The 26,654-nt window shown below is 38.5% G+C and overlaps 2 protein-coding genes across 2 annotated transcripts; one reads left to right on the top strand and one right to left on the bottom strand.

Moving 5' to 3' along the window:
- Positions 1-1,175: 1,175 nt before the first annotated feature.
- Positions 1,176-11,778, bottom strand: LOC140997692 (solute carrier family 2, facilitated glucose transporter member 11-like). The gene is made up of 12 exons (XM_073467674.1): positions 11,755-11,778; positions 10,284-10,382; positions 9,062-9,222; positions 7,768-7,892; positions 7,526-7,655; positions 7,264-7,412; positions 5,977-6,164; positions 5,304-5,414; positions 3,525-3,626; positions 2,811-2,886; positions 2,074-2,201; positions 1,176-1,394 (listed from the first exon to the last, which is right to left on the bottom strand). The coding sequence occupies exons 1-12, from the start codon at positions 11,776-11,778 to the stop codon at positions 1,176-1,178; spliced, it is 1,512 nt and encodes a 503-aa protein (XP_073323775.1).
- A 4,268-nt stretch (positions 11,779-16,046) lies between these two features.
- On the top strand, positions 16,047-25,143 carry tgfa (transforming growth factor, alpha). Its single transcript, XM_073468519.1, has 7 exons — positions 16,047-16,402; positions 17,571-17,753; positions 18,455-18,622; positions 20,925-21,039; positions 22,141-22,290; positions 22,464-22,555; positions 23,524-25,143. The coding sequence occupies exons 1-7, from the start codon at positions 16,360-16,362 to the stop codon at positions 23,529-23,531; spliced, it is 759 nt and encodes a 252-aa protein (XP_073324620.1). The 5' UTR covers positions 16,047-16,359; the 3' UTR covers positions 23,532-25,143.
- Positions 25,144-26,654: the final 1,511 nt, after the last annotated feature.

Here is a 26,654-nt window from a genome sequence, read left to right as displayed (position 1 = left end):
CAGTTTCATGACTAAAATGTTCCACATCATACCTTCTTTAATGAGTGAGCTGTGCACACTGATGCATTCAGTTTATATTTAATATCGTGCAAATTAACAGTTTTTCTATCTAAATACATTCTTTATGCTGCACCATTGCTACACAGCAAAGACTTCAGCAGGTCCTGATGTGCAGCCTGCTCTGACCTTTGACCTCCCAAATGAGCAAGGGCATCGTTTAAAGTGGAGTAAAATAACTAAAAACGTTAAAACACAAGCATATTCCAATAACAGGATATATATATAATAATATACGTCTCTGAAAGGGACCACTCTGCCTAAAAAGTACTTTAACTTTAATACTTTAAGTACAGTTTGCTGTTTCCCTTCAGCGAAAGCTTGAATACAAGACTTTTTATTTCAGTAAAAGACATAAAAACCTCTTCAACCTCTGATAGTTTGTCACAGTCAGTAATAACTCCTCTGGTAACATGGATGACAACTGTGTCCTTTGTCTCATTGAACAAGAAACATTAGAACTTAATAATACAGCCCACGATTTATAGTGTAATATCCGGAAATTAACTGTAACTGTGTAACTGAACTGAAATTCAGCTCTATTTACCAGTAGTATATCACATAGGTACCCAGTACTTGCAAAGTACTTACAGTATAATTTATATATTAATTCCTGTAAAATTCCCAATTGTTACTCCCTTGTTCCGCTGTACCAGTTGGAATTGGTAAAAGTATTTTTTATGTATTGATTCGTACAGCAAAATGATGCTTTATATTCAGTGAAATTACACAATAAGAAATCTTTAAATGTCCAAAAATGATTCCATAAATCACAATCTGTATTACATCGTGTCACCGAAAAAAAACTGTAATAAAATGAATTGCTGTCTGTTTACCAAAACATTTATACACTAATGTGTTGTCACAGGATTTTTTTCAGCAAAGGTGACTACAAATGTTCAGGCTCACCATCCAGTTATTTTAAAATTCATTCCAAACAACTGTTGTTTCTTCCTGTGTCACACACTCCAGATAAAGGAGGAACAGCAGATCTAAGTTGCTTTCGGTGATATTAAACTGACCGTTTCCTCTCGTTCCTGTCGGACTGTGCTTGACTTCTTCCAGCTCAGGCAGATCAGGTTAAAGTGAGGTTGACAGTGGATGTGACAAAAGTCTGTCTACAATTGCGTGGAGAGACACACCTCACCCAGCTGATACTGAGCTTGTGTTTGAGATTCACTCATTTTGTCCTCGCCTTTGAAGTTGAGCTTGTGGAATTCGCTCGTGATGGCTGACAGAGACTTCCCCTTGGTCTCAGGCAGAAACAGGCCGACATACAGAGCCGACAACAGGCAGACTGCTCCGAAAGGCACGAAGCAGTACTCGCTCAACTCGCTCTGTGAAAGAAAGGCAACGGGAAGCTGTCAGACTGAATCATAATGTCTAATTGTCTGTGTCAATCTTAGCCAGCACCAAACCTGGCTGTATGTTTCCTTGTATGTAAACATATGCAGAATTCAAAAAGAATTTATATAACTGGGAATTAAATAAAACCTTAACTTCAAATTCCTAATGTTAGAAAGATCACAGGACCAGAGATGAAGCCATGAACATCTGAAAAGGATGTCCATCCCTTATTTGCTCAATTTGAGCCTCTGACCTCTGGGGGCGCTTTAGGGTGCCTTTAGTAGCCAAAAATATTGTTAAGAAGTCTTTAATGCTGCATTTTACCTGCGTGTTAGCTTGTAGTCTCCTAATTAATTACTTCGTCGAATACCAGTTGGTTGAAAGCTGTCATCTTTCATTTAAAAGTAGTAAACCTTTTAATTAGATTGGTTATGGTAGTGACAGACAGAAAACAGTATGCAAGAATAATGTCTCAATAATGTCTTAGTTTCGTCTTATTGATAATATTGTAGCTGTGTGTATACTCTGTTTTAACATTAAACAATTGTAGAGGTAACTGCTCTAAATGTATGTATGCTTGTTTAATGTCACGGCATGTTTGTTAAATGCTTGGATGGATGTATTTATGGACAGATGCTGACAGCTGGCTGGATGTATTGTCAGACTGACCACTAGAAAAGGGAAGATCATTCCAATGATGAAGAGGTTGAGCCACATCATGGAGCCGGCGATCATGTAGGCCGCCGGCCGAGCGGTCTGATTGAAGATCTCTGTGGGCAGAACACCGGTCACTCCAGCTGAAATGAGAAAACATATTGATCCGAGTAAGCTTCATTATCACATCCCTAGAAATATCAATACTATTTGATATGTTACACCATTCAACATCACCAAAAACTAAATCCTCCAAAATGATCATATAGTTGAATCAGCACCTCAACATTATAACCTTCATGAAGAGAGGATTTACAGCAGGATGTATTTTTTCACACTGCATTAGTTTAAGCTATGTGTACATGTGAAACTGGCACCTGAGAGTATATAACCTGAAATGTTCTCTCAGGAGACAATGTGAGTTTTTATGGAAATGGAAACAGCTGTTGAGATCTGCCGGGAGCAGTTATGTTTATGGCTTGATTGGATGTTAAATGGCCGTCAACATCCAAAATCATATTTAGCATTTAAACAGCTGCTGTAAAGACTTCTGGGTGAGAAAATGACTAAAACTGTACTGAAGATGTTGTTGACAGAATGAACATTTCAAATAAAATATCTAACTAGTGCAGCTTAGTTACATTGAAAACAGACTGTATGTTTTCATTTCATTCATGTATCTTAAACTGACATTTTGTGAATCCCTTTGCTATAAAAATGCAAATCGAGAAAGAAATTCTCCATAAACTGACCTGGTCCCATGCCAAAGCTGAGAATGTAGGTGAAGATGCAGCCCATGCTCAGGTACGGCATCCAGGATATATAGTGCTGTTCACACATGGGGAGGAAAGTTAAATCACTACAGAGAGCAACTCACAAGAAAGAAGAAACCAGAAGCATTGTGACACTTTTATATTTCATAGTTTGACCAGATATTTTATGATAAGTCTCTAAGTTAGTATAACCAACTTAAATTATGAACTCACTAGTGCAAAGAAGAAGAAGAATTAGATCCAGTTGGGGAAATTCAATATTTTCACTCACAGGCCCGTAATCCAGTGTAATAATCATCTTCCTTTTACCTCCACTCTCAAAAAGTCAAACGTTGTCTAATGGCTGAATGTTGACTCATGACGCCTCCTAGTGGACTTACTGACACACTGAAATGTGGATTTCCCTGTTCTCACACTCCTCATATTACTTTATACATCATCACTGTGTTTTCATGCAGTTTGACACGCAGTAACACGGGTGGTAAAACCCACAGGGATGTTTTTTGAGAGACAAAATTGCTTGGCTATTAATAACTGTGAGTAATCCAAACAAGATTTTTTTCATTGTAGAAAACTTACATAAAAATTACAGATAATAATTGATTTTCATCGTTTACTAAATCTTTAAAGATACACACATGATTTTTCGCTGGAAAAGCTAAGTATGTAGGTCATATAAGTGGTTTAAAATACCTCAAATGACAGAGCAATTGTAAAGACAACAGCCCAGACAGTCATGAGGATGAATCCTCCCATCAGCATGAACCTCCGGCCTTTACGTTCTATCAGCAGGTTCTGAAAACATCAAAACAGCAATGTATATCAGACCCTATTCTTTTCAATACTGAATTATAACGAACTATATCTAAAGTTCATACCAGTAATCGATGAATAAATAAGGAACTTCGTGCCAGTGAATAGCCATTACTAATGTGCAGCATAAATGAGCTTATGGTATATTTCCAGTCAAAAAACTACTGCTCAGTTAAGCAGATTGATGCTCTACCTACTGTAGATATTTCTAGCTAACAGAATGACCTGGGAGAATCATATTTTTCTCCCACAGATAGAGGGATAGGAGGAAAATAGGTCACAGACACTAAGTCTGCTAACATAGATAGATCGAAGGCCTCCTTACAAGTTTTACGCAAACAGTCAGCTTTGCCTTGGCTTGGTTCGTCAGACATCTGTTCTGTAGAGATATCTACAGTAGCTTTGAATGACCAGGTTGCAGAGACCATGAGATATGCTCCTCATAGAGCAGTCTTCACTATCCTTATCCAGACTTTAATGTCTTTACAGGAAGCGTATGACGTCCTATTGTATGAGGACAGAATGACCTGGGAGAATCATATTTTTCTCCCACGGGGAACACAAAAATAGTAACTAGATGAAAATAGGAAGTGCATAATAGTTATTGGTATCACCATTTCGGACTTGATTAAAATTTAATCAGATTTTATTAACTTTGATCCATGTTTGGTTGCTAGATTCAGTAATATCATGAAACTACGCTAGTCATGACATACCGCTGTATTAAAAGAATAGTTTGACATTTTGGAAAATCCACAAATTTGGTTTCCAACTTTTCTTTTAGATTACCTACTAATTTTAAAATGTGCTACTTCGGCTCTGATGCAACATCCTCTCACACAATGTCTCGCCTACAACAATATCCGATTGGTAACACATCACAAATAACAGCCTATAAACACTGAATAATCTGAATCTGCAAAGTAACTATTAACTAAATGTATCAAATAAATGTAGTGGAGAGGAAGTATTAAGTAGCAGAAAATGGAAATACTCAAGTTAAGTACCTGAAAATTGTACGCAAGAACAGTTCTTGAGTAAATACTTGAATATCGGAGTTCAGTCTCCTTGATTTCTAATAACTGGTATCAGTATTTTTGTAGAGGCCTAGATTAAACAATTAGTATATAACCTGTTAGTAAGTGGGTTGTAACATTCAGAGAGAGCCAGACTAGCTGTTACCCCTGTTTCCAGTCTTTATGCTAAGCTAAGCAAACCAGCTACTGGCGGCAGCATCATATTTACGGTACAGAGATGCAATATCAATCTTCATATCTCAGTCTTGGCAATAAAGTGAATAAGCGATTTTCCCAAAACGTCAAAATATATTGTAAAAATAACATCTTCTTTCTCAAGTGACAAAATATTGTTCATTTAAATATATCCAGGAACTTCTTATTACTCTTATTAGCAGTTAGTTACAGACCTTTTTCATATCTTTTTAGCTACTCAAGAATTTGTGTATCTAAGGTAAAGTGTTCATATGTGCGAGTGTAACATCATATACCCAACTGATTTCAAATGAAATGCAAAACCCATTGTACAGTACAGTACATGGGTCTGTTCTTAGTCCTCAGTCTGTGTTAAAGCTTTCAGAAAACAACAGTCTCTCTCTGCTTCTAGCTGCTTACGTAACGTGTTTTAGTGTCAGATACTTACACACATAATACATGCTGTGAACTCACATGTACCAGTGCCAATTGTAATATACTGGATCTGGTCATCAGATATTCCAGCCTCTTTGAAAACATACGATGCGTAGAAGTAAATCTAAAAGACAAAGAACATAAAAAGACATTAGATAACTGCAGAGCATCATTACAAGTTCCTCAAGTGTTCATAAGCTGATTAAGCCAGGATTTGGGACAAAGAGTAACTATGTTAATACCCAGTCCCCTCCATAAAACTGCCAAGCATGTGGTTAAAAGCCCTGAAATACAGTCAGCATTTTCTAACAGAGAAGGAAACCTGTTGCAGCTCTGGAAACCAGTTTATACATGTTACTAACACTCTGCAAAAACAACAAAGAATGACTTTTAATACACAAGGCACATTCAAAACAATAAGCTGTCTTCACTCATCACTGATGCTGCTTCAACACCAGTTTACATTATTAATATGACCTGCAGGAACATTAGAAAACCCACAACACTATCTGCTGATGGATCATCTCAAATTTCTAATCAACCTTCTGACGGAGCTGAGAGCCAAAAGAACATGACACTGTAGCTCGGTATCAGTAACACGGATCCTCGTGGGTTATATAACAATATTTCCTACAGAGACACAGATCACACTGTTAAAGTCTCCTGATGTGCCCAGCTCTTCTTACCGAGTCATTCCCACAGAGCTGCATGGCACTGCTGATGATCATGACGGAGATGAGCTGCCAGCGCACCGAGCGGTCAGTGAACAGCTCCCAGGGTCGGCTCGGCCTCATGCCTTTAGTTTCAGCCTGTTCCTGCAGGATCTCATCCAGCTCGCTGCTCTGGACCTCACAGCCCCGCAGCCGCCTCAGAGCTGACAGAGAAAAAAAAACACAACTTAGATGACTGAGAAATTTTTTGTTGTCATTCTCCAGCTAAAATGTATTATTCTGTGTGTTTCATATAGATTTTAACGTGCTGACAGTAGTGGTCGATGACATACTTAGATCCTTTACCTTTGTAAAGCCAATACAGCAGTGTACAAATACTGCATTCAATCTCCTATTTAGGTAAAAATACAGTATATTTTTACCTAAATAGATATTTTTTTTAAAGTACAAAATGAGAACAGTGAATGTCCACCAATTTTACACATTCAAGTGTGTTTACAGGTCTGAAAAAAGGAGTATAAAGCTGCATACATTGCCTGCAGTGATGTCAGTGAGTGGCTAAGTTGCATTGTGGGTAATGTAGGCACCAGATCTAGCATTGCACTCCTAAAAGACTGCTGGACTCATTATGGACAGTTTAAAAACGGATAATCAAAATCATTACAGCAGAACAAGAGATATCGCCTTTTTATTCCATGTGTTTTTCTTCCTTTTTCAAAACCTGTAGCCTACATTACCCACAATGCAACTTAGCCACTGAGTGACATCACTGGAGGCAGTTTATCAGATTACATGCAGCTTCCTCTGGGGCCACAAAAGGCTTTATACAACTTTTTCACATACGCAGTTGTACTCAGCAAGACCTGTAAACATACAATAATGTGTAAAATTGGTGGAGTCACCCTTTAACTACCTTTCACACACTCGGTTGTGAGTTAAATAATGGGAGAGGACATAAAAAAACAAAAACAAATCTTATTTAAATGAAACATCAGAATATGTATCTTTGCCAGAACTGCTTACAAACTCAAAGAAATCGGAAACATGACTACTCACCGATACTTTGTTGGGAGCAGCTGGTTTAATCTTTCACAATGTGTTTCACTTCATAAGCTTATCACATGTTTCTTAATGTAAGATCTTACAGTAATTAGTAACTATAGCTGTCAGACAAATGTAATTAAGTAAAAAAGATTTCCCTCAGAGAAGTAGTTGAGTGGAAGTATAATGTAGCATAAAATGGAAATACTCATATAGTCAATCATTACTTCCCACCACTGTTTGACATATAACAGTATGCACCTTTAATACAAGCCTCCTTGTCCCCGCGGTCGATGAGCAGGTATCTGGGGCTCTCTGGGAACCACGGCAGGGTGAGGAGCTGAATGAAGCCAGGAATGGCATTACTGGCAAGAAGATAGTGCCAACACGACTCGCTGCCCAAAATCTCTCTTAAAACAGAAAATCCAGAGCGTTACTGTGGATACATAATCTACGACCCATATTGTTCTTGTAGTAAAGGATTGGCCCATTTTGACAGAAACTTGTCAGACAGTGTCCACACCTTAGTCCAACCACCTGTCCTAACACGACACCAAATGCTGTGAAAACAGCTGATGACAAGGAGATCGCCCCTCTTAAGTGCTTTGGTGCACTTTCTCCAAAATACATGGGCTGCACATTCATGCTGATCCCTGCAAAACACAAAGCAAAGTGTCTTCAATGTCTCAGTTTAGTTCAGTTCTCACTGCAGTCTGCTACAGGCGTTACGAATATACAGCACGAGCATGAGACCGAATGACATACCGGAATTTATTCCAATCAGCACGCGTGATATAATGATCATCTCAAAAGACTTGGCAGCTCTACTTGTCAGAGCTAAGAGAGAACCGGACATGAGGAAAATGTTGTTCAACAACAAGCATTTCTTCCTAGGGATGGAAAAATAGGACAAAGTTAATAGATTCCAAACAATGGTCAGAGCATTAATCTGTAAAGTTAAAGCCGGATTTATCTTATTCCTCTGTGCCACAGAGCTCCACTGGTGTCCAAAAAACTATTAAACATATGTTGTAATATTGTAATAATGACATTTCCAGCCCCGTCGCCAGATTAAAATGTGAGCAGTTTCTGCAAACCTCTGATACGTTCACATTCTAAGGCTATGTATCATATTGACACTTCAATAATACGTGTCATATCACGTTAACATTACTTGTTTATGACTGTAATAGCGAGAGGTGGAGGTGATGGTGGTGGAGTAGCTGGGGGATAAGGCTGCCAAGCCACTGACTACAGCTCAAGACTTTGAACCAACATTTGTAAGCGTGACACCACTGAATATTTTTAAGGAGACCTCGGGAAAATTTCCAGCCATGTTTGTGGCGACCAAAGGAGGTATTTAAAGCCGAAACACGATATTTTATAACCACAACCAAATGGTGTTTGTACCTAAACCTAACCAGACCGTGAGCACAGTATTGTCATGACATAAAATTGAAAAACTGAACCTAAAAAGACATCAGTGGACATTTTCTATATTATGATGAACATGAGCATTGTAGTTTACTTTAAGTCAATCCCACATACACTGTCCTGCAATCGAATGTGTGTTTATCTGAGACTGAAAACAGTGCCCAAGAAATAATAAACTATTTACTCCTGTCTCCATAAAATTCTTTGGCCTCTTTAAAAAATGTATTGGCTGTTTTTGTGGCCTGTTTTTTAAAATGTACATCTTCAGTAGGGCTGTATGGGCTTGAGGCTGCGTGCAACAGAACGAGCAAAAAAGACTGAAGGTACTGGGATGGACTGATGCGTTGCTGGTTTTGGTCTTTTCATGGGATTTGTTCAAAATAAAACAAAAATGGAACAACATCAGCCTTATGCTTTAAAGTCAGTGACAATAATTGAAGCGTGATTGATGCATGTGTGTTTCTCTGAGGATCAAGGCTCAATCCGGGGTCGTATACTGTCTACACGTGACAGTGGAAGTAAATAAAGAATCTCTTCATTTATTCATTCAAACATGTGCAAGTTGATCATTCACTCTCTACACGTTGCACTGGAAATGCAATGCATTCATACATTTACATATTACCTCCCAAAGCGTATGGTCATAGGTCCTGCGATAATGGCCCCTGCAAACCCCCCCAACGAGAAGATGGAGACAATGATTGTCCAGACTAGAGTCACCTGGTAATCCTCCAGCTGGATATCCCAGCGCTCCAGGAAGGTCTCATTGACAAAAGTTTGAATGAACTGTGAGAAACACGACATAGACAACCTTTAAAGTCTCACTGAGTTAACCTAACACACAAATGTAAACAGAGCAGTGGTTAAAGCTGACACTCATTACCTCTGCCAACAGAGCTTATGACGTCTTTTTGTTTGTCTGTCATTATCACGTTATAACAAATGCTGTTTTATCACAAGAAATCTATCTTTGTTATCTAGAGGTAACATAAGGATTGGCTTGTGATCTTGAGATAACCACATTTAAAAAAATAACTGCACCTATATGGCCCTCATTGGCTTCCCTACTTTATTTTTCAGTTCAGCTGTTCAGTCTTTACAAAACACTGAGTTTCTACAGCACAATGCAATTGGATGTGCTCGAGTCAGACTGACTAATCACAGACAAAAGAAGCCTTAATCTGGTTTGTGCCAATTTACACACTTACCGATAAGCATCGTACACAAATTACACTTTTAAAGGATTGTGTGAAACCTAAAATTCAGTCATCATCATCTACTCGCCCCCATGTCGATGGAAAGTCAGGTGAAGTTTCGTAGTCCACAAAACATTTCTGGAGCTTCACAGCAAAACAGCGCTGCAGCGTTCTCCGAAACAACTGAAGTAGATGGGGACTCTAATCCAAGTCTCAGAAAGCCCTAAGGTCCCAAATTGATTTGAAAAGACGTTATTTACACCTTTAATGCACAGATGAGCTCATTGACCCACTTCAGACGGGTTGTGCACTAATGCTTTTAGCTAAGCAGCTACAGTGCAGATTTTGGCTTCAAAAAGGGCGTAAATAACATCTTCTCAGGGCTTTCTGAGAATTGGATCACACTGAATGAACTGTGTGCTTTAAAACAACAACTTCAGTTGTTCAGCAAAATGCTGCAACTCTGTTTTGCTGTGAAGAAGTGTTTTGTGGACTACGAAACTTTAGCCAATATCAATCGGCAAAGAGGTGAGTGGATTTGTTCACTCACCCCGCAGAGCGTTATCACCTCTGTCAGTAACCACATACAGGCCTGTATCTGAATGAATATTTAACACTACACTGGGAAACCTGCTACATACACAAACTTACAGTTGTGGGAGAGTTCATTATGGCGAGGTTGTAGCCATACTGAAGAGTTCCTCCAATGGCTGCAGAAGCAACCATTAGCACCAACGTCAGAGGACTGCTCTGTTAATACAAACGGATAGATAGATAGATAGATAGATGTTTTTTGTTAAGATACACATTATCTTCACGTATCAAGTGACCTACTAATTAGCTTAAATCACAGCATCTCCTGTAAATGACCAGTTTGTTTCTTCACTGGCTTTTAAATGGACTTATTGAATAATGTATTCTGTTCATTCTTCATTTTAGTATTGTGTATTGTATATTGTTATTTTTATATTACTGTTTTTGTTACCTGCCAAATAACTAAAGTTGAAAATCAGCATTCTTGCTAAATCCAGCATATTTACATTGTATTTTTTATACTGATGTTCATTAAGGTGCTCTGTCCTAATCAATCAAACAAACAAACAAACAAACAATGGACAAATCTTAAAATAAAACCAACACTACAACATGCAGTTGGATAGATGACATCATGTAGGGTAACACCTGCAATATCTAAATTAAATTCAAATAAGCTTAATGTTTACATTATTGCCAAAGCTAACTTACACATTAATGAATTATTACATTTTACACCAAGAAACGTAATAGATGATTGCATTATAGCAGAATTACTGATGTGATCACTTAGAAACATTAACTGCACATGTTTTGCAGCTGATACTGCACAAGTACAAATACTTTGTTACTGTACTTAAGTAGAATTTTCAGGTATCTATCCGTACTTTACCTGAGTATATATTTTTCTGACATCCTTTTACTTTTACTCTCTACATTTTAACACGAATATCTGTACTTTCCACGCCTTACAATTACAACACAGGCTTGTTACTTTAGTTGTAATCCATTTGAGGACAAGTTTAGATGATTTACTGACGCATTACCAAACCAAAATGTTGGTATTTGACATCCTGGGAACGAGGCTGACCAATCAACTATCTTTGTGGTGCGTCAACGAACAGCTCGGAAAAACCCTACTCATTCAACCTGTACGTTTAATAGCCTTCGATTGACATTAATATGATGAGCTTCTGTTAGCTTTGCACAGAAATGGTCGGTAGAGATATCCTTCAGAGGGATACTTTTAACTTTTATACTTACAGTACATTACAGAGTCTGTATTTTCTTACGTTTGGTTTAGTAAAAGACTATTTTCAGTCTGTATTCCTACTTCACCTGAGTAATTGAGAATTAATTTTGCCACCTCTGCACACAATATAAGACAACATGACACCTGCAAAACACTACCTAATATCAGTCAGTCCACATTCTGTTTTTATGCAGGTTCGTGGTTGTTTTATTGTTAAGACAAAACAAAAGATCTTGAAACAGCACTCACTACACAAACCACCATGTCATTCGGTTTTTTTTAAAGGAGTTAAACTGTGAGATAAAGTAATGTGTGATGTATAATGTACTCATTTACCTTCTGTGCACCACCACGCGACATTCTTAATCGAAGAAGTTGATGAGAGTGATCAGGTCGGACGGAGAAGCTCAGAGGTCAGCCCACCTCCCAAACACCGATCCTCTATCTACAGACGAGACCGAGCACGCGCGTGAAGCGTGCGTGTGTCTGCGTAATGCCCCCTCTGATTGGCTGCAGTTTCGCAACCAACAAGTAACCAAATAGTGAGCTGACGTCTTACTCTTATAAAGTCACAGCAAAGATTTACTGTGACGGGTTGTTTTGTCGCGGGGTCTCACCTCAGTGCGGAGGACTGACGAACTGTTTCAGGTGAGTAATTAACAACAATATCGAGGAGTGACGTTCAGGGACCAGGAGGTGTGGTTTCACTTCATAAATACACCTGCAGTTCAAACATTGGTAACATTTTATAATGACCATCATGTGTTGTTCTTTCTTTCTTTCTTTCTTTCTTTCTTTCTTTCTTTCTTTCTTTCTTTCTTTCTTTCTTTCTTATTTATTTATTTACCTTAACCACCCCAAGCAGATTCAATTATATGTAGTACATGTCTGATGTGTTTGTATATTTGATTGTTTTTCAATGAAGTTCATAAAAAAATTATGACCATGACCCACCATCTTTCAAGGTGCACCATGTAGTTTTGGCGAAGAAATTTTAATCAGATGAGAAAGATCTTCATCTTCATCTTCATCGACTGATTTTCTTTTTTTATGCCTAAACAAACTGTCTTTGTTTTCATGACTGAATAAACAAACTGACCTTAAAGGACAACACAATTTCATACTGTTTTACTCTGTTTATATGTGGCGGACCCTGCCACCTTTCTAGCTTCAAACAGTGTTCTGGGGACCTTATCTTCCTCTGAGAACAGCTTGTTTATTCAGTTATGGAAAAGAAAAATATTTATGAATTTGTATTATTACCTCATTCATTCATATTGTAGATATTATTCTCCGAAACTACAGTGTCCCTTTAATAAATGGAAAATGTATAACTAGTTAAGCTTTAGTTAATAGTTATTTCACTGTTAATAAATAACAAATAATAACATACTTTATAAAACATTTATGAGGTAAGTGTTTATTGTAAAGTTGCTACTGATGCTTATAAACCTTTACAGTGACAATGATGGTTATAATAGTCTTACCCAAACATCTTACAATCCTAAATGTAACATTTCTCCACTTATGGACCTCCTATATATCAAGAAAATAACAATGAAGTGTAATTTATACTATTCATCTCTTGTGGGAAAGCACTGACTTCACAAAGATGTGTTCAAATTAAAATAATGCTTATGTTCGAGTTTATTGTTTGCTCATTTACTCCAAGGTTTCTGTGTCAGTTTGTGGTAATTTGAAAGCAACTTTATTCAGGAATATGGCCTGTTAGTAGGGTGGCAACGAGAGATGAGCTTATGAGATTTTCACAATACCATGACCTTCGTATAAAATATCACAGTTTAAGGTATCATGGTATTTTCTTTTCAGTGACTCCTTAACGGAATGAGAACAGAAAGGTCTTTTGGTTGAACAAACGCTTTATTATGATTTCAGCAAATATTATGTTCTGACAGACATGAAACTTCATATTAACTTGAAATAAACATATATTTTAAAAACATAAATATGGTAGAGTTCAATACTGTAGATAGGCATATGTAGAAGGTTAATTTTACAGTAGAAGAACTGTAAAATTAACAGTAAAATAATGGCAACCCTGCTTCCGTATTTTAAAGTGTAGAGACCCCAGAAAGAGCTACAGAGGAAGGAGCCCTCGCCCAGAAGAGCTAGACGTGCAATAAATGTCACGTGTATAGAACGGACAAACACAATTGCAGAATAAATAACATTTCTGATATACTGTATATTGATTATAAGATCCAGGAGGACAACTGAACAACTTCTTGTTTATGTCCAGCAGATGGAGCTGGTTTGAAATGTTGTTCACTGTTTGCTGCTCATGTTGTGCATCTCTGCCCTAAACATTTCCTCTCCAACAATTCACAACCCCGCTAAACAAAAAATGTAGTTACTGTAATAAGACGGTAAATTATTAATAAAATGACAGAAATAATGTATACTTTCATACATTATTATCAAAAGAAGGTTATCTCATGATTTAAGGGATCAGTCAGCAGGTTCGAACAAAACGAGACGTTTTATCTGAATTCAAAGGCTACTGATAAAGAAGAAAATGGAACAGACTTTGGAACGACAGGATGATCTACCAATGATTGAGAAAAAACGTAAAAAAGAAACACAGTCTGCAAAATATCCTGTTTGTACGTGTCTTTATCAGCTCACTGCAGCACTTTTCTGGAGAGTCTGGTAGCCTTCACGAACCTGATAAAAGACACAGTGACACTGTTGACAAAAGGTCAGAGAATCACTGAAAACATTAGGAATAATCCTTCAGAGTCCATTAATATCCACACTGAGCCCAATGGGAATCTGGCCAGTCGTATCTTACTCTGGACCAAACTGTTGGACAGATGAATGAACAGACGGAGCAGCAGAGCTATTCTTAGGCCCCGCTGCACAAAACAAGTTTTATTCATAATAAAACCCGGAGATAAAGAGGACCACTATAATAAATAACTTTTTCAGGAGAACAAGTCAAGTCACCTTTATTTTTTTTAAAGGGTTTTATAGTCTGTACAACATACATTACTTTACTGACATTTATTGAAAAACAGGCCAAATTGCAAAAGAAAGTCAAGGAAACTTACTTACATATACTGTAAGTATATGTCTTATATATACTGTACCTGAGTACAAATTCTAGGTACTTGTACTTTACTTCCATTTTATCCACCTTATACTTCTACTCCACTACATCTTAGAGGCAAATATTATACTTCTTACTCCACCATATTTGTCTGGCAGCTTTAGTTACCTGTTACTTTTCAGATTACAGTTTTTCTTACCCTTCCTGTCCAGGGAATTGAATTTGACGATTTTTCATTTTTCTGATATACTGAAGGATAAAGTGTATCTTTATTTCTTCAGAAAATTCTCCTACGTATTAAGATAAATAAACTCCTCTAAACCTTGTTAGATTAGCTGGAAAATACATTGTCACAAAGCTGAAAAAAGACGTATTTCCAAACTCATGAAAAGTTGACTTTTTAGAAACAGACAGCGATGCTACAGACATATGACGATCTTATAGAATATGATGCATTGCTGTATGCAGCAGTATGGGAAGTAGTCAAAATGAGGTTGACCTTAAAGTAAGTAAAGTAAAATGTCATTATGTCACTATGTAGTCACTCCGATGATGGTGACAAAGTCAGGTGAAGCCTTGACGTCCACAAAACATTTCTGGAGCTTCACAGCAATACAGCGCTGCATCATTCTCCTAAACAACTGAAGTAGATGGGGACTTGTTTTAAGAAGAAGAAGAATCTTTATTTAATCACATATCATACAATGTACAACATAATGAAACTGGTGCTCTGCATTTAACCCATCCCAAGGGAGCAGTGGCCGCGGGGACCAACTCCAGATCTTAGCCAGTGCCTTTGGTCAAGGGTACTGAGTGGAGAATCAACCTATTTGTGCATGTTTTGATGGTGGGGGAAACCCATGCAGATTTGAACCCAGGACCTTCTTGGTGTAAAGCTCCATCATCTCCTCCAGCGTAATCCAAGTCTCCAGAAAGCCCGAGATCCCAAATTGATTTGAAAGATGTTATTTACCCCCTGCGATGGGTGGTGGAGCTTGTGCACCCACTGCAAATAGGGCACGTTAATGCTTTTAGCTTAGTAACTAGTGAAGATTTCCAACATTAAAAAGGGTGGAGATAACATCTTTTAAAATATATTTGGGATCTCAGGGTTTCCGGAGACTTGGATTACGCCAAATGAGCTGTATGGAGCCATTTTATGTTTTTATTTCAATTGCTATTCTAAGTTTTAAAACAAGTCCCCATCTACCTCAGTTGTTTAGGAGAACGCTGCAAAGCTTATTTGCTGTGAAACTCCAGAAATGTTTAGTGGACTACCCACCGTCACCTGACTTTCCATCCACATGAGGGAGAGCAGATAACGACTGCATTTACATTTTTGGGTGAACCTTTAAGCAGTCATTTTAATCCATAAAACAGGGACCATATGAGTACTTTTATTTGATATATTGTATAAAGGGCTAATCATACAAAGGCACGAGAAATACAATTAAAAGAGAAGAAGCGTGATATTGAGGTCATAATGAGACGACACCCTCCTCCTCCTCCTCCTCCTCCTCCTCTCTGTCTCTAATTGGTCAGCCTCTGACAGGATTACACGAGTTTCCTCAATTGAACACAGTGAAGTTAAACGCTCGGACATCCTGCTGGAAGCTCCGCTGCTGTTGACTGAATTAAAAGGAAACGCGACCACATTTAGTTTACTTTTCTGCGCCTGAAGCGGATCAGATGAGTGTAAATGACAGCGGTGTGCAGGTCTGTGATCCCGGGACTAAATGCTTCCTGACGGTCTCTGCTGCTGCTGCTCGCCCTGCAGCCTGCAACACTAATGACTAATGTGCTGTCTCAACACACGGCCGCGTTTCAGTGAAGCTGTCCGTCATTTACGATAGTTCAGACCGCAAGTCGTCATGATGACTCGGATCTTCTGGGATACAATTTTCCTCATAAGCGGTGAGTACATTATTTTGCGGGAAAATGAGCATTTTTTTTTAAAATGTGTGTCCATGTCCCCAAATTCATATAAATGAAGTGATTAATGATTAAAGTTAACAGTTAGATCTGAATCATCAGCATTGTCCCCAATTAATGCTATTATTTAATGTTAATTCACTTGATGACTTGCAGTGAGAATCAGTACAAAACTCCTATCTGAATTTTAACATTTTTTATCTGTGACACTCCCTGTTAATGTTACTAAACGTATTTAAAGCTGCATAGATCAATCAGTCAGAAAAGTTGTCTATCTTTGAAATTAATTGGCAACTTTTTTTTTTTTTTTATGATTAATTGGTTTGAGTAAGTTTTTTAAATCAAGAAATAGCGTCAAAATTCCCTAATTTCAGCTTCTTAAATGTGATTTTTTCCCCCCGGTTATCTACTCCTCTATGACAGCAAACTGAATATCTTAGTTGGGAACAAAAATTTTGGGAACAAAAAAATTTTCACCATTTTCAAGGACTAACCGAGAAAATAATGAAATGAATGAAAATAACTGTTAGTTGCAGCCATGGTTGGACTGATCTTTCTGTGCTCTGTGGTGTTACACAATATATTCAAACTCTATTGGGTGTGTCATTGTGATACATTTCTGTGCTCTACATTTTTGTGGTGAGAAAAAAGACTATCTCTCATGTTTCTATAATGTTTTCTTCAACAAACCACCTTCCTGTGTTTACCAGCTGGTTTTTAGTCTCTAGCAGTGATTGCGTGTCTTCACATGGACCTGCTTTATTTATAGAGCTTTGGTCTCATCCTTTTAGTGGATGCATGACCCTGTTACTATTGTTGGTACTAGTTACTCAATGAAGCATCGATATCACACTGAAGACCAGGTCACATGGTCACAGCCGTACAGGGATAGAGTACTGGGGTCATATTGTTCATCATATAGTATGATATGAAACACCTAGTTTTCTTTGGGGGGTGGGGGGGGGAATCACAATAGAGTAACATATATTTCTTATATTCCTATAGGTGCTTTTAGTATGTCTGTGATACTCAATGGTGAGTTGACAGTGAACTTTTTGGTATTCTAGTTATTAGGGATTTGTTGTAATTTATTTTTTTCCACATCAAAACTTCATCATATGTCAGCAGTGTTTTAATATCCTCTCTGCAGGTTCCCTCTTTACATTCGGAGCAGGGCCGAGCAACTCGACAATCATTGAAGCCAGCATCTCAATCGACACAAACTCCACCGCTGCTCCAAACGCCTCGACAAACAGCTCCGCAACAACTAGCAGCAGAAGCACGACGACCACAACCATCACACCGACTACAACTAACATCCCTCCAGTTAAAAGTAAGTTTCAGCACAGTCATGTGGTGTGAAAATGCAGAAGAAGGTGGAAGCTCATTGCTAAGCCGTCTCTAGAAAAGAGAAACTGTATTTCATTTGCCAAATGTTCTGAAGACCTTGCTTCCAAAGCAGGAGTTCTTTATCTGATATTATATTCCTTAAAGGAGACATATTATACTCATTTTCAGGTTCATAATTTTATTTTGGGTTACTACTAGAACACATGCTTTAGTGCTCAAAAAACACATCAGTTTTGTCATACTGTCCAGCGATGCAGCACTGTGACCCCCCTCTGGTTGAAACACTCTGTTTTAGCTCCTGTCTCTTTAAGGTCCCCCCTCCTGAGTACCTAGTCTGCTCTGATTGGTCGGCTCACACGCCTGAGCCAGCAACACTAACAACAACAGAGCAGCTGTGCTAAATCACTTCTTACATGTCAAACCACCTGCTAGATATTAATTATTCAAATGTGTGACATGATGTCATTGTGTGATGTCACAAAGTCACAGAATTAAAGGCGGGACTACTGACGAGGCATTTCAGGAGCAGTGTTTTCTGTGGGAGAGGGGGGCTTCGGTTGGTGTGGACTTTGACCTTTTTAAGCATAACATGCCTCCTTGAAGAAATTAGTTTTTATTTCTATATTTTTTTATCCCGTCAGGATCATATCATATGCTAACAGAGGTTTATTTTCCTCTCTGCAGGTTCCCTCTTTACATTAGGAGTGGGGCCAAGTGACTCAATAATTACTGAAGCCAACATCTCCATCGACACAAACTCTACCGCTGCTCCAAACGCATCGGCAGGCAGCTCTGCAGCAACAACCCCAACTATTGCAACTACTACAACTACTAACATCCCTCCAGTTAAAAGTAAGTACAGTCATCATATCTCCAGATTAGGCATAGGATGATATGAAAATTTCATGTCACAATTACTCTGTTCAACATTTGTGACTCATGATATTATCCCAATAATCATCAAAATAATCTTAAAGCTTTAAACACACAATATGTAAGAACTGGCCACCTGTCAAATTCATACTCGAAACAAAACATAGCATATCACAAGAGTAACCACTAACCGCTGCTAACTGTATCTGCTGTTAGCTAGTTGGCTCATTTAGCAATGCAGTTAGCGATCTGGACTGTGAGCTTGGAACACCAGGGGAGTGTTTCTGTTGTTTACATGGCGACAGATATCTCTGCAACACAATACTTAGTTGTCTCACACATAACATCAAAACAGGTGTTTCTTCACATTCTGTTGATAATTTTAGTTAATTTTTTAGTGTTTTAAACTTAGACATATTTTCTTATATATTCTAATATCGTATCTTTCCTATATATTCTCATATATTCGTGCATATTGCGCCTTTTAAAATAAAAACTAAAATTGCACTAAAACGTACTGGAATCACTTTAACATATTAACAACTCAACTTTAACAAAACATTTTATTGTATCGCACATCTTTTTTTGTCAGTCAAAGAATCTTCAATAAGTAATCATAAATCATGAGGTCTTCCTGCAGAAATAAAAGATAAATAAATGGTGGTCACCTCATCTTCCTGTTGTTTTTTAGTTTGGAATCTGTAGTACTTACACATGTCTGATTGAACCTGTTTTTGTGCGGTATACAATGTACAAGCCAGGCATTCAGACGGTGTGACAGGCTTATTCAAAATAAATCGGAGAACCAATATAGGACTGTATGTCAGCGATCTAGACAGTTTTTCAAGTCATTCATGTGGCGATATTCATGATTATCCTGATAATAAAAATTCACCACGATTATTGTGTTGAGTGTTTTTTTTTTAATATCACAATCCAATGCAATAAAGTCTCTTATCGTCCCATCCCTAGTCCAGACAAGTGAAGGGTCAAGCTCTATTTTGAGCCATTTCAAGCAAAAATTCATGGTATTTCATTTTAAAACTGTCCTGTTGTCCTCACTGCAGCCCGTGATCTACTCTCACTGCAGCGTTGTTTCCACATAGAGCTGCAGTGCATCAACACATGCAGACAGTGTGGCGCTCACTGATAATTGATCCTCTTAGCGTGAGTGAGGGCAGCAGTGGTGGTACATTAAAAATTACGAGCAGCACATATGAGCAGTGTATGCAGACATTTCATGAAAAAAGAAGATGCACCTACAGTATTGAATTATTAGCTGAAAAGCACCTCATGTGGCCCGAAGGCTGTTTTCCGTCTCAATGTTTCTCTCGTCCGACTGCCAAAATCACATGGAAAGAGAGAGGGGTTGGTAGGCAGATGCCTCAGGGACAACAGAGGGCTTTCACAGAGTCTGAAAGAAGGAGACAATACATGTAGGCTGCAATCCAAAAGCCCATTTACCGTTGGAATGGAGTGTGTGACGAAGGCTGTAATGCAAGCTATCTGTCTGGATGTTCATCCTCCTTCCCACCCTGAATGCAACACTGTGCATCTGTTTCAGCCTCTCGGGGAAACACAGACTTTTGTTTGAGTCAGTTATGTAGGAATTTGTCTGACTGTACAGCTAAACGTGTGAGAAATGTCCCGTTCTGTCTGGGTTTTCATTTAATTAGATATTTTAGTGAAAACTGAGATAGTGGCTTTAAGGGTTTAATTTCTGCGAAAGAACGAGAGTTCCTGCAGGGGTGTGCTCTCTCCTGAGTCCTAATGTGGGCTGATGGACAGAGGTTTTTGTGTTGCAGTGTCTCACCGTGACTTTTCTAGACTCTAATTGTCCCTCCCAGGTACAGCGAGAGATGTAAGCCACCACAAATCCACACGCAACTGGTAACAAAAGGCTTCAGTCGGCCGTTGGTGGCGTGGGTGTCAGCTTTAGGATTTAGTACATGCTGTTGTTTCAGGTCTCTGCAGGCTTAGGCTATTTTTAGATTTATGATATTCACCTGCGTCCTGGTGCGTGTTCTAACTACATGAACTTGGGTCACTTTTGAAACTGTCATTTAAGGTTGAATTCATGCCCTGCAGGACTTCCAAAGGTCATAGTTATCAGTAGATATCAGTGAACGCTTCATTATTCCCTACTGGTCATCCAACAGTGGGAAATATTATTATTATTATTATTATTATTATTATATATTATATGGTCCTGGAAAAAAGTATAAACAGTAACCTAAACTTTAAAAACCCACACACAATATCTCTTCTTCCAACCTCGCAGAGTTCGTGGCAGCGGCTGTTCGGTCTCATTTTGATGACTGTCCGGACTCCCACCGCCATTTTTGCTTCCACGGCACGTGTCGCTTCCTGATATTAGAAGAGACGCCTGCATGCGTGTAAGTTGTTGCTGTCTTAAGGCGTAACTCCATCAGTTTTACATTAAAGTGTGTTTACACGTCTTGGGGAGTACTACTGCACGTTACAAATAAAGTTGTATACAGCCTTTTGCGGCTCCAGAAGAAGTCACATGTAATCTGATAAATTGCCTCCAGTGATGTCACTCAGGGGCATTGTGGGTAATGTAGGAGCCAGGTTTTGAAAAGCAGTCCACAGGTCAGACATTGCACTCCTATAATTCTATTGGACTCATTAAGGACAGTTTAAAAAGGAATTATCAAAATCGATACAGCAGAAGCAGCGATGTCCCCTTTTTATTCCTTTTGCAAAACCTGTAGCCTACATTACCCACAATGCAATTTAGTCACTGAGTGGCATCACTGGAGGCAATTTCTCAGATTACGTGCAGCTTCCTCTGGAGCCACAAAAGACTTTATACTACTTTTTTCACATATGCAGTAGTACTCCCCAAGACCTGTAAACACACTTTAATATGTGAAATTCGTGGAGTTACCCTTTAAATGTAAAATGCCAACATTGTTGAGTTGACTGTTGTTCACGTTCAGACAAGACAGCTGACAGTTTTAACCACTTTTACCGGTACAGGTGAAACTACTCTTAGAATTTAAATCTGAGAGGGTGCTAATGTAAAATTATATAACATTTTTCACATTTGCATTTTAAACTCTCTCATTCTGGTGTTTGAGCATTTGAAGCACTTCATGGCCTTAATTTTGAACTGTTAAGATTAGAAGTGCAACGATAAATCATTGAATTTGTTTCAATTAAATTGATCACCACCTTTTTTGATAATTTATGAACCATTTCAGTTACTTTTCAAGCAAAAATGTAAAATATTTGCTTCTTCCAGCTTCTTAGATGTAAAGATTTTCTGCTTTTCTTTGTCATTTATTAGAGCAGATAATGAGTCAAGTATGTGACATCAACTTAAGTGGACTGATGTTAGAAAAAGAACATTTTACCAACCACTAAAAGTGTCGACACTTCCCTTGTCAGCTCATGAAACTGTGATCTGAGCTGCTGTTTTCACTTTAAATCTTCTGCATGTGTACCTCATGTGATTTTCTGCCTTGTTGCAGGTGTCATCCAGGCTTTGTTGGGATGAGGTGTGAGCATGCAGACCTGCTCGCTGTAGTTGCGACTAATCACAGACAACAGACGGTTGCCACGGTGCTGGTGTTGTGTGTGATTGGGTGTGTTCTCATCATGGTGTTGTGCACACTGTTACAGTAAGTGATACGCATGGCATATCTTATATTTCATGATATTGTTTTCACTGAGATCATCGCTGAGGAACTGTATAGTGTTTGGAAAGCAATCATGTAGTCACAGTTTTCCTTTCAAGGAATGAAATAATGAATGTCAGAAGGATTTTGAGGATTTTGACTCTTTTCTTACGCAGTTGCTGGTGGAGGCAGGACTGTCGCAGGCGGAGACATGCACTTCACTACGTCCCAGAGAAGCACGGAGCGTCCTGCTATCCTTCTGAGAGTGGTACACTATTTATTTCTTCTATCAGCTGCTGGGGATGTTAATAACTGATGAATACATTTGAGGGCAGTGAAGAATATTACGTTAATGTGAAGAGTAAAAAAACCCCTACATCTGCAGGTCGAGCATGTGATACAGATAGATGGTACCTCTGTGTCCTTACTCATACTTTATGAATGTCAGTGGTTGTGGGTGAAAATTATGCGATAAAAGTTAACGGTTGCATTGGTAGCCTTTTTTTCCCCCTGTTGTTCAATCCTGTGAAGAAAGCAGTTTCATCAATCCACCAAACACGCTCTGCTACAACTTTTTTGCTGCTCAATACAAAAGCAAAACTTGCACAATTCTCCTTTCCCATGATTCATCTTCAAGAGAAGTCTGTCAGATATTACATAACTTACTCTGATTCAAGGGTTCTTGGATACATGGGAGTAATCGTTCTTGATCATTTTATCAAACACAGCAGGGCCGTCTTTGGTTGCGATGAAATTCACTCCTGTATTTTTTCGTGGCAAAATATATCACACAAAATCAAAATGTCACATTGTCAGTTTTTGACAATATTGTGCAGCCCTGGTTTTATCAGCTGGCCACTGTAGTTATTAGCAAATGTAACTCAAACAAGATTAAATAGTGCATCTGTTGGGGACAATGATCAGCTGCAGAATAATCTACATTTGGTGCGCTAGTGAGTATTTCCAACAGCAGGATGGTGTTTGTGGGATTGACTCAAAATAAACTATGGTGCCCAGTGATTGTAATGAACGGTGGTGTCACGATTTTCGATTATAAACTGAAAATTGATCAAAATGAGCTTTGCAGTATGCAATAGCAGAACATAGCATAGCCGTCAGTGCTGAAAAAAAAAAGTTTAATTTGAATTTGTTTGCTGCACAGACAATACAATACTTGTCAAAGACTTTGCGAGCATACAGGAAACAAAATAACTTTCATTATCATTTCCCTTTCAGTGGTTTGAGAAGACATCTTGCTGGAACATGAGCCGTTTTCATCACGGCGTGTTTAGTTTTCCTCATCGTGTCCGACCCACACACTCGCAGGATCGCCTCTAAAGTCCTACGCACACGTTCTTATCAACATACTACGAACATAACATACGAAGAAGAAGAAGCTTTATCTTCAGTGTGGCTGAGGTAGGCCTGCTTGATGTGGGAGGTTAAACGTTCCATGACATTTCTTTTTTTCCACTGACTGGGACTTTTGACCTGCAGCACCACAGGAACGTGTTTACTCTTTGATTCTGTGGAAACACCCACAGATTCACAATGAACTGTTTGGAGCTCTGAGGATGACACACGGAAGAGCTCCGTGTGTCCTGATTACCGTTTATGGCTAGCATCGAGGACATGAGAAATGATCTGCAAGGCCGCTTATCATCCAGTGTGGATGTGTTTACTTTGGGCTGCGGGACAACAAGAATTCATTTACTGAAGTCGGAAGAATTCCTATTTTTGTCTTTTAACAACTTTGCGCACTTTTCATCAGAACTCAAGCACAGAGGACAATTTTAAGAAATGATGGTGGGTGAAACTGATGCTTTAAAGAAGTTTTAGTGTCTGTTTTTAAAGAAGGAACTCACTTCACCTGACAGGAGTAGGAATTGTTAAATAGACTGGCTGCTGATGGATTTAAAAACCCTGGACTTCAATCAATCTGTAATTATACACAAAGCTTGCAACTGAAAACTATTCCAATATGGTTTTGAGAAAAAATCCTGCAGGTAATTTTTTCAAACAATTTGTCTCCAGTATTTCTACTGAAGCTGAAATCTGTGTCAGTTTTATTTTTTATTCCTGAGCTGTACTTGAACACATCAGAGGTTTTTGATTCGCAAGCTATAACTGTATCGACACACGCCACATTATTCCACGTTACTGGTGAATCGTTGCACTTTTCTGCAAGCTTGCTTACTGTTCCCTTACTGTACAATGTAGTCACTTGGAGAAAAAAAAAAGTGTCCACATAATGAGAGATGCCAAATACACTTGTTTCTAAGTTTGCCTGAACGAGCACTGAAGGGAAGAGGCACGCGGTCTGTACACGTCCTTTTAAGCATGCATGCACTTAAATCACAGCTTTTTATTTCTAAACACACAAAACACTTTTTATTTCAACAGTGGTGTGTTATAGCATTGCCTCTGCTTTGAATACTTAAATACTTTTAAAGAGAGAAAAGCCTCTGAAGGTTAATTTAAAACAAAATATTTAAGATTTTCTTAAAAAAAATTGAATAATAGTTGGTGAAGGAATACAAACTGACTCGATATAAAGTGTGTACGCGCTTTGTGTGCGCTGTAAAATGAATGTGATGGTATGTATATGCCAAGAGACCCTAAGGGGATGATTTGTTGTCTTTGTTTACAGTATGTGATGATATTTACATTCAGAATATGTGTTTGTTATGACAGCATTTTACGTGTAAATATCAAAACCACGCGGAAATATTCAGTGTATATACACGCTGTCGATACATTAACCCTTTGCTTTGTCGGATTTATGGTGTCACAGTTGGAAAGCCTCTATTATCTTGCGTTTGTTTTCCAATGAAATGAATTAAAAATGCAAGTGTGTGTGTGGATATTTTTTATTCATGTGCGTATTAATCGCCGCTCCGTCTCTGGAGTCTGTTACCCGATTCATCGCGTGACCTTCTTTTCACTTCTGAAGCTCTTTTCTCTCTCTCTCTTCTCTTTCCCGATGCTCTGCGCCTCCATTTTTCTCTTCCACTAAATATTTCAAGATGCAGAAATGCCAACATGAAACCCTGAACCCCGGGCACAATTGAACAAAGAGCTGAACTCTAAAGTGCTTTTATAGCTGAAGGAAATGTTTCAACCCTCTTCTATATTGCCATTAACTTTTTTTATTTATTGTGTCTCTGACTCGACTGAATGTATACCCATTCATGTTAAAGCATTTGTGCAATGTGCAGGACTGTGCCACATACATCCTATTCTTTTTCAATTGTATGTCATTGGGTTCTTCCCTTTTTAACGTCTCCTCTCCACTTCCCTTTCGCTCTCCGCATGAGGAGCTTCGTTTTGTTTCACAATCCCATTATGTCTGCAATTGGATTTCTGTGGAGCCCTTTAGAGCCGTCTGGCTGAGCTACTAAACCAGCTTTGAATTAAGCTGCTCTCGTGGGCGCCTCCGTAAAGATTCACAATACCTTTTAACATACAAAGGAGCGCGAGGGGAAACAAATAAAATCAAGTGAGAAGAAGGTTAAGTAAAGGGAATTAAGACTAAAAATCTGTTTTCATTCACATTTGGTGACACAAAGTGGAAGTCTGTGTGTTCTCGGCATCAGGAAATTCTCCTAAACTCTTTAAATCTGATTTGGACAAGCGTCAATCCCTATTCCCCATAAGAGGCTGAAGCTCTGCTTTGAATTGCAATGCCATTCTGGTCTTTTTTTCTCTCTCCCTCTGCTTCCTCTTCTGGCCCTTTTGATCCTCAGCCCAACATTCCCAGTATCTGCCTCTGACCAGATGGTTTGAAATAAGAGTATTTACAAAGGTATTAGGGTTAAGCAACCCTGCCTTGTTCTCCTCACTGCCAAGCACTGAAACAAATCATTAGGAGAAAGCGCAGAGCTTCAGTTTAAAGGGTCACTTCACCCAAAATGCAAACAAAAAGTGCCACCAGTTTTACACTGGTGGCTGATCCTGAGTGCCGCTCAAACTGTCAGACGACCTTAAAGACACTTTAATACAGCAGGACTGTGATGTTACCATGTTTACACTCATGCTTATAAATTGATTACTGTTTACATATGTTTAAATAATTTGACCTCCATTCTGCCTCCGCCCTTTCCTCACCTCTATTCACCTGCCTTAAAAGATAGGGTCACATTTTGTTGAATATCTTAAAATACTCACATACCAATTATCCAAGAGTTAATGGAGGCTGTGAACCCTGATGGAATGTAACATTTACTTAGGTACTGTACTTAAGTTCAGTGTTGAAGTATTTGTATTTTACTTGAGTAGTTCCACTTTCTGCTACTTTATACTTCCACTACACTACATTTTGGAGGCAAATATTGTACTTCAGTAGTTTAGTTACTAGTTACTTTGCT

This window comes from Pagrus major, chromosome 6 (assembly GCF_040436345.1).
Source record: "Pagrus major chromosome 6, Pma_NU_1.0".
NCBI lineage: Eukaryota > Metazoa > Chordata > Actinopteri > Spariformes > Sparidae > Pagrus > Pagrus major.
This window is presented reverse-complemented; position numbering and strand designations above follow the sequence as displayed.